This window comes from Hyla sarda, chromosome 10 (assembly GCF_029499605.1).
Source record: "Hyla sarda isolate aHylSar1 chromosome 10, aHylSar1.hap1, whole genome shotgun sequence".
Taxonomy (NCBI): domain Eukaryota; kingdom Metazoa; phylum Chordata; class Amphibia; order Anura; family Hylidae; genus Hyla; species Hyla sarda.
The window spans coordinates 51,719,288-51,733,959 of record NC_079198.1 but is presented as its reverse complement, the minus strand read 5'-3'; the positions used below and the strand labels follow the sequence as shown (position 1 = coordinate 51,733,959).

Genomic DNA, 14,672 nt, shown 5'->3' with positions numbered 1-14,672 from the left:
CTAGTGATCAGCACTACTAAGGACAATTTACTTTTAGGGGCAATTTGACATATTAGGAAGAAGACTGTAGCTTAATATGTCAAATTACTGCTCAGCCAGTAGCTGTGCATGTGGTGGAACACCACTGTGGCCAGCGAATCACTGAGCTGCACTATACCGAGTACATTTTAGGACATCGTCAGTCGTCAGCCGTACCTCCATCAGGCAAAACAACGTCCCGCCTTGGACCAATCTCTGTCAGGCGTCAGCTGCAACTCCCTCCTCCCTCCTTTGTCATTCTAAAGTAATCCAAAACTCCGTCATCCTGAAGTGTCTCATCCAAAACTCCGTCATCCTGAAGTGTCTCATCCAAAACTCCGTCATCCTGAAGTGTCTCATCCAAAACTGTCATCCCTAAAGTGTCTCATCCAAAACTCCGTCATCCTGAAGTGTCTCATCCAAAACTGTCATCCCTAAAGTGTCTCATCCAAAACTGTCATCCCTAAAGTGTCTCATCCAAAACTGTCATCCCTAAAGTGTCTCATCCAAAACTGTCATCCCTAAAGTGCCTCATCCAAAACTGTCATCCCTAAAGTGCCTCATCCAAAACTGTCATCCCTAAAGTGCCTCATCCAAAACTGTCATCCCTAAAGTGCCTCATCCAAAACTGTCATCCCTAAAGTGCCTCATCCAAAACTGTCATCCCTAAAGTGCCTCATCCAAAACTGTCATCCCTAAAGTGCCTCATCCAAAACTGTCATCCCTAAAGTGCCTCATCCAAAACTGTCATCCCTAAAGTGCCTCATCCAAAACTGTCATCCCTAAAGTGCCTCATCCAAAACTGTCATCCCTAAAGTCTCTTGGACCAATCTCCGTCAGCCGCAACTCCTTCCTCCTTCCTATGTTATCCTCAAGTCTCTCATCCAAAACTCTGTCATCCCTCAGAGGAAAAACCTTCCTGCCATGTGTCTGCTCCCTGCTATATGAGTTCTGCTGTACATGCTATTCAATGTCGGCTCTGCTATACAGTGCTGTGCAGCATCGGCTTTGCTATACAGTGCTGTGCAGCATCGGCTCTGCTGTGTGACAGGAAGTTGCGTCTGAGGGAGAATCGTCTGAGACATGGCAGTGTTTTGGATCAGGGACTTTCGGATGATGGAGTTGTGGCTGAAGGATTACAGCGGTTGGTGTGAGGGAGGCGGCGGGACGCTGTTTTGCCGGACGGAGTTGCGGATGACAACTGATGGCGATTGGTCTGAGGGAGGAGGCGGGACACTGTTTTGCCTGACGGAGGTACGGCTCACGACTGACGATGTCCTAAATATGACACCATAGCATTGTGACGCATCAACCCCTTGCACCAGGAAGAGGATCACACTGGAGGCTGGGAGCAGCGACACTGGGGGAGCGTGGAAGGTAAGTAAAAGTTGATGGGTGTGTTTTATTTTTTATATATCTGATGGCAGGAGCCCTGGCTCGAGGTGACAACTCGTACTGTAGACCTCATGCGCTCTATTCAAATAGTATAGGAGTGCTGTATTCAGTTATCTCCAGGGCTCCCATACAAATGAATGTTGTGCATGCTGTCTACAGCACGTGTACTCACAGTGAGCCAGGTAACAGCAGTCACTCCCTGTGATCACATACCTACTGTGCAGACATGATGGGGTTTTTCCTGCACATTCCCCTATAAATGTGCAATACCCTCCCATTGATTTGAATGGGTATTCAGCTGTTCACGTGTCAGAATTTCCACTGCAGATCCAAGTTCTGATGGAATAATGAACATGATTATTATTGAACTTGAATCGCAAGCAAAGTCCGAGGTTTTGAAGGGAAACTGAAACCACCATTGCCCGTATGATATTACTGCCACTGATAAATAGTTTCTAATGCAGCAAACTGTTTTCTTTTATGTAGATGCCCTGCACCATTGTGGAGAAACCAGTCTTTTATTGCTTATGCTAATTTGGTCCTTAGCACACTAGGGGTGTTACTGTGCAGCACCAAAGCACCGTTGTGCTTCCCCAGACCTCCCCCTCCTGTTGGCCCATTCCCAAATTACTGTGGAAAGAAGCGCTGATTCCACATCCTTTCTAAACCATTTGCCATTGAGCAGAAAAGGTATAGGTCCCAAGAGGAATTCAGCAATGAAATCTTCCTTGCTTAAAGGGGTATTCCACCCCTGGACATCTTATCCCCTATCGAAAGATGTCTGACCGATATTCAAAGGTGGCAGTGTGTGTGTGTGTGTATGTGTATGTATGTGTGTATATATATAATATAATATGCAAAACAGAGGAATGTCCAGCACAAGATCCATGGAAGAATGCGTACTTTATTCAGTAAAAACCGCAGTCATACAGGATAACAGGTGTGACGCGTTTCAGCCTCTCGCAGGAGGCTTTCCTCCTACGAGTGTATGAGGAAAGCCTCCTGCGATAGGATGAAACGCGTCACACCTGTTATCCTGTATGACAGCGGTTTTTACTGAATAAAGTACGCATTCTTCCATGGATCTTGTCCTGGACATTCCTCTGTTTTGCATTGTTCGTGGTGTGGTCCGCGCCTTTCCGCGCACAATCGGCCATAAGGAGGTGAGCTGGACTAACAACTATCATATATATATATAATCCAAAAAAACAATGGAGAAGTGGCACAATGAAAATAACTCCCAGTGGGTGCTCAGCAAGCCCAAGCCCAGACCACAGGCATCCAAACTTGTAGAAATCCCCAAAAAAAGGCAAAAAGCGGCACTCCAGCAATGTTTAAAGTGAAAACAATAGTGATCTTTATTCACCCATCAGCAGATATGATGGGTGAATAAAGATCACTATTGTTTTCATTTTAAAGGAGTACTCCGGCGCGCACTTTTTTCCTTTTATCCCGTCCGGGCTGCAAAATAAAAGAAAACACACTTTCTCTTACGTGCCAACGAGCCCCCGGAGCTCCGGTACAGGTGTTCGGTCCCCGGGCTGTATTCTTCTTACTTCCTGTTAGCCCGGCACGTCACACGGAGCTTCAGCCTATCACCGGCCGCAGCGATGTCCCACCTCTGCCGGTGATAGGCTGAAGCTCCGTGTGACGTGCCGGGCTACCGGGAAGTAAGAAGAATACAGCCCGGGGACCGAACGCCTGTACCGGAGTGTACCGGAGCTCCGGCGGCTCGTTGGCAGGTAAGAGAAAGTGTGTTTTCTTTTATTTTGCAGCCCGGACGGGATAAAAGGGAAAAAAGTGCGCGCCGGAGTACTCCTTTAAAGTGAAAACAATAGTGATCTTTAATCACCCATCACATCTGCTGATGGGTGAATAAAGATCACTATTGTTTTCACTTTAAACATTGCTGGAGTGCCGCTTTTTGCTTTTTTTTTTTCTCTCTCTCATTCATATATATATATATATATATATATATATATATATATATATATATATATATATAATGTGTGTGTGTTTTTTAAAAAATTTTTAAATTTGTGCCCAGCCTTTTTCGTAGATCTATATATATTATTATTATTATTATTATTTTTTTTTATTATACATTTTTAAAGTCATTTTCTAATAATACATTCCTTTTTAAGGGGTACAGAAGCAGATATGTACTGGAAGGATTAAAGGGGTTATCCAGGAAAAAACCTTTTTTTTTTGTACCAACTGGCACCAGAAAGTTACAGATTTGTAAATGACTTCTATTAAAAAATCTTAATCCTTTCAGTACTTATGAGCTACTGAAGTTGTGTTGTTTTTTTTTTAAGTGCTCTCTGATGACACATGTCTCGAACTGCCCAGTTGAGAAGCAAATCCCAATAGCAAACCTCTTCTCTCTGAGCAGTTTCCGAAACAAGCAGAGATGTCAGCAGAGAGCAGAAAACAACAACTCAACTGATAATTATTGAAAGGATTAAGATTTTTTTATAGAAGTAATTTACAGATTTGTTTAACTTTCTGGAGCCAGTTGATATAAAAAAAAAGTGTTTTCCTGAAATACCCCTTTAAGATTTCTTAATAGAAGTAATTAAAAAATCTGTTTAACTTTCTGCCACCAGTTGATTTGAAATATCCCTCCAGATGTATTGAAAACTTGAATTTATAACTTCATTTATTTACAGAATTTTCTGGAATTGCCACAGTTCTGCTTAAGGATGCAGCGCACTATAAAGTAAGTAAAAAATAAAAATAAAATGGCATGTGAGACAAGTTTATTAACCTCTTTAGGACCCAGCCATTTTACACCTTAGGACCCGGCCATTTTTTGCACATCTGACCACTGTCACTTTAAACATTAATAACTCTGGAATGCTTTTAGTTATCAATCTGATTCCGAGATTGTATTTTCGTGACATATTCTACTTTAACATAGTGGTAAAAAAAATTTGTAACTTGCATCCTTTCTTGGTGAAAAATTTGAAAATTTTATGAAAAATTTGAAAATTTAGCATTTTTCTAACTTTGAAGCTCTCTGTTTGTAAGGAAAATGGATATTCAAAATATTTTAATTTTTTTTTTCACATATACAATATGTCTACTTTATGTTTGCATCATAAAATTGACAAGTTTTTACTTTTGGAAGACACCAGAGGGCTTCAAAGTTCAGCAGAAATTTTCCAATTTTTCACAAAATTTCCAAACTCACTATTTTTCAGGGACCAGTTCAGGTTTGAAGTGGATTTGAAGGGTCTTCATCTTAGAAATACCCCACAAATGACCCCATTATAAAAACTGCACCCCCCAAAGTATACAAAATGATATTCGGTCAGCCTTTTAACCCTTTAGGTGTTTCACAGGAATAGCAGGAAAGTGAAGGAGAAAATTCACAATCTTCATTTTTTACACTCGCATGTTCTTGTAGACCCAATTTTTTAATTTTTACGAGGGGTAAAAGGAGAAAATGTATACTTATATTTGTAGCCCAATTTCTCTCGAGTAAGCACATACCTCATATGTCTATGTAAAGTGTTCGGTGGGCGCAGTAGAGGGCTCAGAACCGAAGGAGTGACAAGGGGATTTTGGAGAGTACGTTTTTCTGAAATGGTTTTTGGGGGGCATGTTGCATTTAGGAAGCCCCTATGGTGCCAGAACAGCAAAAAAAAAAAACACATGGCATACCATTTTGGAAACAAGACCCCTTGAGGAACGTAACAAGGAATAAAGTGAGCCTTAATACCCCACAGGTGTTTCAGGACTTTTGCATATGTAAAAAAAAAAAGAAAATTTCACTAAAATGTGTGATTCCCCCCCAAATTTCACATTTTTGCAAGGGTTAATAGCAGAAAATACCCCCCAAAATTTGTAACCCCATCTCTTCTGAGTATGGAGGTACCCCATAAGTTGACCTGAAGTGCACTATGGGCGAACTACAATGCTCAGAAGAGAAGGAGTCATATTTGGCTTTTTGAGAGCAAATTTTGCTCGGGGGCATGTCGCATTTAGGAAGCCCCTAAGGTGCCAGGACAGCAAAATAACCCCACTGGTGTCTGTCAGATTTTTGGAACAGTGGGCTGTACAACATTTTTAATTTGCCCAGCCCACTGTTCCAAAGATCTGTCAGACACCAGTGGGGGGTAAATTCTCACTGGACCCCTCATTACATTCCATGAGGGGTGTAGTTTCCGAAATGGGGTCACATGTGGGGTTTAGTTTTTTTGTCAAAACCGCTGTAACAATCAGCCACCCCTGTGCAAATCACCTCAAATGTACATGGCGCACTCTCCCTTCTGGGCCTTGATGTGCGCCCGCAGAGCACTTTGCGCCCACATATGGGGTATCTCCGTAGTCGGGAGAAATTGCATTACAAATTTTGGGGGCTTTTTTCCCTTTTACCTCTTATCAAAATGAAAAGTATAGGGCAACACCAGCATGTTAGTGTAAAAAATTTATTTTTTTACACTAACATGCTGGTGTAGACCCCAACTTCACCTTTTCATAAGGGGTGAAAGGAGAAAAAGCCCCCCAAAATTTGTTAGGCAATTTCTCCCGAGTACGGCGATACCCCATATGTGACCCTAAACTGTTGCCTTGAAATACGACAGGGCTCCAAAGTGAGAGCGCCATGCGCATTTGAGGCCTAAATTAGGGATTTACATAGGGGTGGACATAGGGGTATTCTACGCCAGTGATTCCCAAACAGGGTGCCTCCAGCTGTTGCAAAACTCCCAGCATGCTTGGACAGTCAATGGCTGTCCTACAATACTGGGAGTTGTTGTTTTGCAACAGCTGGAGGCTCCATTTTGGAAACAGTGGCGTACCAGACGTTTTTCATTTTTATTGGGGAGGGGGGCTGTGTAGGGGTATGTGTATATGTAGTGTATTTTACTTTTTATTTTATTTTGTGTTAGTGTAGTGTAGTGTTTTTAGGGTACAGTCACACGGGCGGGGGGTTACGGGGATCGCCGACATGGGGAGCCTACATGGCCCCCCTCTGCGTTTGCCCTGGATGCCTGCCGAAGCATTTCAGCAGGCATCCGCTTCCGATCTCTGCCCGGCGTGCGGCAGAGACCGGAAAACGCCAGGGCGTACTAGTACGCCCTGGGTCCTTAAGGCCCAGGGTGTGAGGGCGTATCCATACGCCCTGGGTCCTTAAGAGGTTAAAGAGTTATGGCTTTGTAACTGCTTCTGGAGTTTGGAATGAATCATTACCTAGAATCCTTTGAAATCAAAGGGCACTTTTATAGGCACCTTTAGGATACGTTTACACTACGGAATTCCACAGGCGGAATTATGCGAGCGGAATTCTGCGGTGTGAACTTAACATTAGTGTGAATTTGTCTCCGAGACCCGTTCACACTGCGGAATTTCAGTGGCGGACAATTCCGCCATTGAAACTGTTCCACCCAAAGAAAGAACATGTTCATTCTTTGCGCGGATTCGACGAGCACTGCATAGCCTGCTAATGATAGGATGACTTTTTTAAATATACATTTATTAGAATCTTTTTGTTTTTTTGTTTTCATTAAGTTCAGTGAACAAAACAGGTGCATAGAAAAACAATGCAGAATATACAACAACTTCAACATCATAACAGTGCTCCACATCGTTCTATAGTTTGTGCAGTATAGCCAAGTATGTTATTAAAACATTGACAGGTAATATAGTGGAATCATGAAGAGAACCAGTAGCACTATTAGAGATAAGGTTCCACAACCAGAGAATGGTAATTGTAGAGTCAGAACAGATGACTAATATCAAACACTTCAAACCAAGGAGTAAACGGCTATCGACTTAAAAAGAGTGGAGCGTATAGTGATAGCATCACGATGAAAGGAAGGCAGGAAGTGAAGGAAGAAAGCAATACAGAGCAAAGCAAGGAAAGTAAGGAAGGAGCAAGCGAGGGTAAGAAAAAAGGAAGGAAAAAATGATAGCAGGCTAAATGAGAGGAAACTTACCACGCGAGTAGTACATCCACCAGAGGCTCCCACATTTATTAGAATCTTTATGCTGACAGACTACTCTGTATTTTGCTGCATACTGAATACAGGATGTAATGGGTGCTGAATATCCAGTATAGGAGATCACTGCTGCACCACTACAGCCTTCAGCTGTTCCTAAACTACAACTCCCATGATGAGAATTGTAGTTATGCAACAGCTGGGGGTACAATCTATGTAAAACTGTTTCTCTTTCAGCTCCATTGGGGGACACAGAGACCGTAGGTATATCCTGCTGCCACGAGGAGGCTGACACCAGGCAACAAAAGTCGGCCCATCCCAGCAGGTTATACCCCACCTACAGGCTCTGAGCTATCAGTTTAACTTAGTGTCCGTAGGAGGCAGACACAGGTCACCTTTGGGTCCAGGTCCTCCTATGTACCCTGCCCATCTCGCTGTCCCAGCCCGGCATGATGCAGGCATATAATAGCTGGCAGAAGACTTCAGTATGTAAGTTTCCAGGGACAAGGTGAGCATTTTCTTCTCCTTTCCTGCTCCTTCCCCCCTCCCCTTTTTTTCCTTGGAATCTCTTTTATTCAGGATTCTCAAGCTCTGTAGACCCCCTGTTTTGGGCCCACTCCTTTTTTATTCTTTGTAGGGGCAGTTCCTGCTCGGCCATTCTGAAAACGGGGGACAGAAGCAGTGGTGCTTAGGACTGTGGTTCATGTTATTTTCACTGGAGTGTTTTTACAGCCCTACTTTGCCAGCGGCCAGGGCCGGTTTTAGACTAAGTGAGGCCCTGGGCAAAAATAAAAAATGGGGCCCCCAGATTGCGTGATCAAAGAACACTATGTTGCGCCCCCTGAATTGTGCTGCTCAGCTAATGTGAGTAAATGAGATTGAGCTGAAAACCACAAATGGCTGTGACTACAACATGAGAAACGTAATAATTCCATCCAGGATGAATTTGTGGCTGTGGTAATTTGGGGGTCACAATGTGACACCATTTAGTGTAGATCAGCTCAGCTCCCCCCTTTGCAAGAACAAAGTGCACGGACACCTGTGGAGCAACAGCAACTTGTAAGGACAAGAAATCCAGCGCAAAACAGATCCAGCGCAAAACTGAGAACAGCTGGGGGCTGCAGAGTATGGAGCAGGCAGGAGTCGGGAGCCCGCTCCATACAGACTGCTGATCGCTGCCGTGCTTGACAAGTCTAAGGTCCGAAGCAGGGCTATGGGCCAGAAAAATTCACCTTCCTGGCGCCCGAAACTGCATGTCCCGGGGCGTCGGGCGATAGGAATTCCACATCCCTGAGTCCAGTGGCTTACATACTGCCTGGCTGCTAACAGACTCGGAGCAGATGAGTCATCCACAGTAAGGAAGAGAGATGGAAACACCCCTCCACAAGGCAAGAAGACAAAAGAAGTGAGCCAGAGATAAATGCTATTTGTTAGGGATATATAGGACCTAGACCTACCAGATAAACCCTTTAAGAGCAAAAGATACATGTGCAAAAATTATCCTTGCCTGTTGGATACTGGAAAAATGTCCTTTTAGCATTAGCAAAAAGCTGCTGAAAAAAACTTTAACCTAAATTTTGCACACATACAGATTTCCTGACATTTTACTTAACCCCTTGGGGACGGAGCCCATTATAACCCTAAGGACGGGAGCATTTTTTGCAATTCTGACCACTGTCCCTTTAGTCATTAATAACTCTGGGATGCTTTTACTTTTCATTCTGATTCCGAGAGTTTTTTTTTCGTGACCTATTTTACAGTGGCGGCGGGGCATCGCGTACCTTGCCTATCCGACCATCAGTGACTTTGAATAAAAGCCTTTTTGGCAGTCATGAAAGCCTGAAAATTTCAGGTAAAAATATTGCTATACCCACCACATGCACACAGTACAAAGCCTGTGTGCAGGTTATTGCACCAAAATTTCATGACAGTTGCAGTTTTAAAAAAAAGGGCAGTTTTTTTCTCCAAATACACCAATTTTACAATGGGTAATGGGAGAAAATGCCCCCCCAAAATTTGTAACCCCATCTCTTCTGAGCATGGAAATACCCCATGTTAGGGCGTAAAATGCTTTGCGGGTGAACTGCAATGCTCAGTAGAGGAGTCACATTTTGCTTTTGGAAAAATTTTGCTGAAATTGCTTTTGGGGGGCATGTCGCATTTAGGAAGCCCCTATGGTGCCAGAACAGCAAAAAAAAAAAAAAAACACATGGCATACTATTTTGGAAACTACACCCCTCAATGAATGTAACAAGGGGTACAGTGAGCTTTAACACCTTACAGGTGATTGACAAACTTTTTTAACAAAATTTTTTTAACACTAAAATGCTGGTGTTACTCCAAACTTTTCATTTTCACAAGGAGTAATAGGAGAAAATGCCTCACAAAATTTGTAACCCAATTTCTCTCGAGTAAGGAAATACCTCATGTGGATGTCAAGTGCTCTGTGGATACGTTACAAGGCTCAGAAGGGAAAGGAGCAACAATGGGATTTTGGAGAGTGAGTTTTTCTGAAATGGTTTTTGTGGGGTATGCCCCATTTAGGGACCCCCTATGGTGCCAGAACAGCAAAAAAAAACAACATGGTATACTATTTTGGAAACTACACTCCTCAAGGAAAGTAACAAGCGATCTAGTGAGCCTTAACGACTTATCGTTAGTTGGATGTGTAAACGAAATTTATATATTATTTTTTTTCACTAAAATGCTGGTTTTCCCCTAAATTTTAAATAAAGTGGTTATGGGAGAAAATGCCCCTCAAAATTTGTAACCCCATCTCTTCTGAGTATGGAAATATCCCACGTGTGGACGTAAAGTGCACTGCGGGCGCACCACAATGCTCAGAATGGCTTTTGGAAAGCAAATTTTGCTGAAATGGTTTTTGGGGGACATGTCGAATTTAGGAAGCCCCTATGGTGCCAGAATAGCAAAAAAAACAAAAAAAAACACATGGTATACTTTTTGGGGAAACTACACCCCTCAAGGAACGTAACAAGGGGTACAGTGAGCCTTTTAACACCCCACAGGTGCTTGACAAATTTCCGCTAAATTTGGACGTGAAAATGAAAAATTTTATTTTTTTCACTAAAATGCTGGTGTTACCCCAAATCTTTCATTTTCACAAAGCGTAATTGGAGAAAAAGCCTCCCAAAACTTTTAACTCCTTTTCTTCTGAGTATGGAAATACCCCATATGTGGATGTAAAGTGCTCTGTGGGCTAACTACAATGCTCAGAAGAGAAGGAGCGCCATTGAGCTTTTTGGTGAGAGAATTTGGTTGGAATAGAAGAGGAAGTGCCAGAACAGTGGACCCCCCCCCCCATATGTGACCCCATTTTGGAAACTACACCCCTCACAGAATTTAATAGGTGCAGTGAACATTTACAACCCCACAGGTGTCTGATCTTTGGAACAGTGAGCTGTGCAAATGAAAAATACAATTTTTCATTTTCACAGATCACTGTTCCAAAAACTGTCAGACACCTCTGGGGTGTAAATGCTCACTGTACCCCTTATTACATTACGTGAGGGGTGTAGTTTCCAAAATGGCGTCATGTGGGGGTCCACTGTTCTGGCACTATGGGGTATGTTCTTACCCAGAAGAAATGGGGCTACAAATTTTGGGGGGATTTTTTTTTCTCCTATTCTACCTTGTGAAAATGAAAAATGTAGGGTAACTCATCATTTTCACATCCAAGTTTAACGAAAATTCGTCAAACACCTGTGGGTTGTTAAGGCTCACTATACCCCTTGTAACGTTCCGTGAGGGGTGTAGTTTGCAAAATGGGGTCACATCTGGGTATTATTTTGTTTGTCAAAACCGCTGTAAAATCAGTCACCACTGTGCAAATCACCAATTTAGACTTCAAATGTACCTGAGCCTTGTGCGTCCGCAGATCACTTTACTCCCACATATGGGGTATTTGAGTACTCAGGAGAAATTGCGTTACAAATTTTGGGGGTCTTTTTTTTCCTTTTACAGCCTATGAAAATTAAGTGTTTGGGGCAACACCAGCATGTTAGTGTAAAAATTTATTTTTTACACTAACATGCTGGTGTAGACCCCAACTTTACCCTTTTCATAAGGGGTAAAAGGAGGGAAAAGACCCCCCAAAATTTGTAACACAATTTCTCCTGAGTACGGAGATGGCCCTAAACGGTTTCCTTGAAATACAACAGGGCTCCAAAGTGAGAGAGCGCCATGCACATTTGAGGCCTAGATTGGGGATTTGAATCCGCCACAAAAATTCCCTACGGCAGGGTTTCCCAAATGGGGTGTCTCCAGCTGTTGCAAAACTCCCAGCATGCCTGGACAGTCAGTGGCTGTCCGGCTATACTGGGAGTTGTTGTTTTTCAACAACTGGATGCTCGGTTTTGGAAACAGTGCCGTACAAGACGTGTTTTTTTTTTTTTAAGGGGGGGGTGGGATGGGACTGTGTGTAGGGGTATGTGTATATTAGGTCTGCACGATATATTGCAAAAAAATTTTTTGGAGAGGAAACATGATGATGATTTTGTTATGCTGGTCAATGAATCATCTCGGTGAGGATGGCATCATGGACGGAGCCAGGTGTGGATGGAGAAGTATAATAGTATCTAGTGCCGGCAGGCACAGCATCGGCAGCTCGGGACGGGTAAGGGACACCGGTGAGACAGGTAAGAGACACTAAGGTCTCCTAGCAGAGTAGTGTGTGTCCCCCGACACACACACTGCGCTGATCAGGATTTTTCCGTGTGTAACTCTGCCATCAGCTAGTCGGATTTGACTAGATGATAGGAGCAGTTGCTGTGAGGGGGGGGGGGGGGGGGTCGAAACACCCCTAAGTGCTGAGGAAAGATGGCTGGCTAATGGCCACCATCTTACTGGGCAAGGCGGGATGCCACGAGTAGCAGCCAGTATCTGCGTGACGTATATGTACGTCATAGGTCGGGAAAACCTTCCCGGTCATAATATACATGTATGTCATGGGAAGGGGTTAAGGGGTTTAAGTCAAAAGGTGGGAGTGGAGGTTCCTGTGGAAAACATTTGGCCACAGATATATAGAAATGATTAAGTTAATGTACATAAATCTGGTTGCAAGGATTTTGCTGGAGGAAGGTAGTTTTGAGATGTACAGAGGTCCATTGTCACCCCTGTTGTATGCCTTATACATAGAACCTTTAGCTATATTATAAATATGAAAGGATAAAGGGATTTGGCCTTAGGGGGGAGCAGGAGAGGAAAGCTTTATATGCTGATGGTTGGTTACTATATATTCAAGATCCTGTCACTGCATTACCTGAACTGAATTTGAGGATTACTCCGGATTAGAAATTAATTGGGGCAAGTCGTACGTTCACCCGATTGACTTTGAGTTAGGAGAAAAAGAGGATTATTTTAAACATACTAATTTTGGTGCATGTTATAATTTTTTTAAAGCAGCAAAATAAAATAAAACCTACATAGCTTTGATATTTTTGTAACCGTATGGACCCACAGAAAGAGGATAAGGTGTCATTTTTACCAAGAAGTAACTACATTGATCTGTATGAGGAATCTTTTAATCCCTTCTAAAAAGTCCCTTAAGGGGACTAATAAAGTAAAAAAAAAAAATAAATAAAAAAAAAAAGTTGAATAAGACTTAAAACACCCGTTAACCCATTCCATATAAAAATATGTAAACATAATAAAAATAAGAGGGTCTGACGAAGCGTGCAGGCGCAACAGCTGTAACCCAGCACCAAGCTGACCGGCTGCGTCCCTGGAAGACCGTCCGCTGTAACTCCCTGTGTTTTGCACTGAAGATATTAAATACATTTTGCACTGCGACCCGGTGAGTGACGTCCCTATTTTCTCACTTACTGCATAATAAAAATAAACATGTGGTATCGCTGTGTGCGTAAATGTCCAAACTATAAAACAAATTAATTAAACCGCACGGTCAATGGCATATACATAAAAAAAATACCAAATTCCAAAATTTTTTGGTCACTTTCTATACCCTAAAAAAAAAAAAAAAAACATCAAAGTCCCATGAAAACAAAAACGGTACCAATGAAAACTGCAGATCACGCTGCACAAAATGAACCATCAAACATCCCCATATACAGAAAAATAAATGTTATAGGGGTCAGAAAAGGACATTTTTAAATGTGCAAAAAGTTAAATTTTTTTAAACAAAAGTAAAACAAAATCAGACCTATATAAATTAGGTATCAATTTAATCATATGGACCTACAAAATAGATAAGGTGTCATTTTCACTGAATAGCGCTCTGTGTAGAATCAAAAGCCCCAAAAATTACAAAATGGCATTTTTTTTATTTATTTTGCCCCACAAATATATTTTTTTCTGGTTTAGCTGTAGATTTTGTTATGGTAATTATTGATGTAATCAAGTAAAATTGGTAGCGCAAAAAAACAATCCCTCATATGGGTCTTTAGGTGGAAAATTAAGAGTTATGATTTTAACAAAGCGAGGTGGAAAAAACCAAAGTACAAAAATGAAAACACCTTTTTTCTTTAAGGGGTTAAATTCCAGTTTGCAAGTAGCAAAATGAAAAAATAAAGTCCAAGGGAGCAAACTGGCTTTTCCACTAATTGTGCACTCAAACTAGGTAAATTCAGTCTTGCAGTGTGTGTTTCTATGAAGGACATTAAACCCCTTCATGACCCAGGGTTTTTCCATTTTTGCACTTTCGTTTTCTCCTCCTTACCTTCAAAAACCATAACTCTTTCAATTTTGCACCTAAAAATCCATATGATGGCTTATTTTTTGCGCCACCAATTCTACTTTGTAATGACATCAGTCATTTTACCCAAAAATCTACAGAGAAACAGAAAAAAAAATCATTGTGCGACAAAATTGAAGAAAATAACACAATTTTGTAACTTTTGGGGGCTTCCGTTTCTACGCAGTACATTTTTCGGTAAAAATGACGCTTTCTCTTTATTCTGTAGGTCTATACGGTTAAAATGATACCCTACTTATATAGGTTTGTTTTTATTGTACTTCTGGAAAAAATCATAACTACATGCAGGAAAATGTATACGTTTAAAATTGTCATCTTCTGACCCCTATAACTTATTTTTCTGCGTATGGGACGGTATGAGGGCTAATTTTTTGCATCGTGATCTGAAGTTTCTAGCGGTACCATTTTTGTAATGATCGGACTTTTTGATCGCTATTTTTTCATGATATAAAAAGTGACCAAAAATACGCTTTTTTGAACTTTGGAATTTTTTTGCGCGTACGCCATTGACCGTACGGTTTAATTAATGATATATTTTTATAATTCGGACATTTCCGCACGCGAAGATACCACATGTTTAT

General features: G+C 41.8%; 1 protein-coding gene across 6 annotated transcripts in view; it reads left to right on the top strand.

Moving 5' to 3' along the window:
• LIG1 (DNA ligase 1) overlaps positions 1-14,672 on the top strand; it is a 268,524-nt gene that overhangs the window by 56,255 nt on the left and 197,597 nt on the right. For 5 of the 6 annotated variants that reach the window (XM_056541820.1, XM_056541819.1, XM_056541822.1 and 2 more), the window contains exon 2: positions 4,086-4,135. In XM_056541820.1, coding sequence (XP_056397795.1) covers positions 4,086-4,135 — 50 coding nt within the window. Of the gene's footprint in view, positions 1-442; positions 1,396-4,085; positions 4,136-14,672 lie in introns of those variants that run through there. The other variant, XM_056541823.1, reaches the window with a different exon arrangement.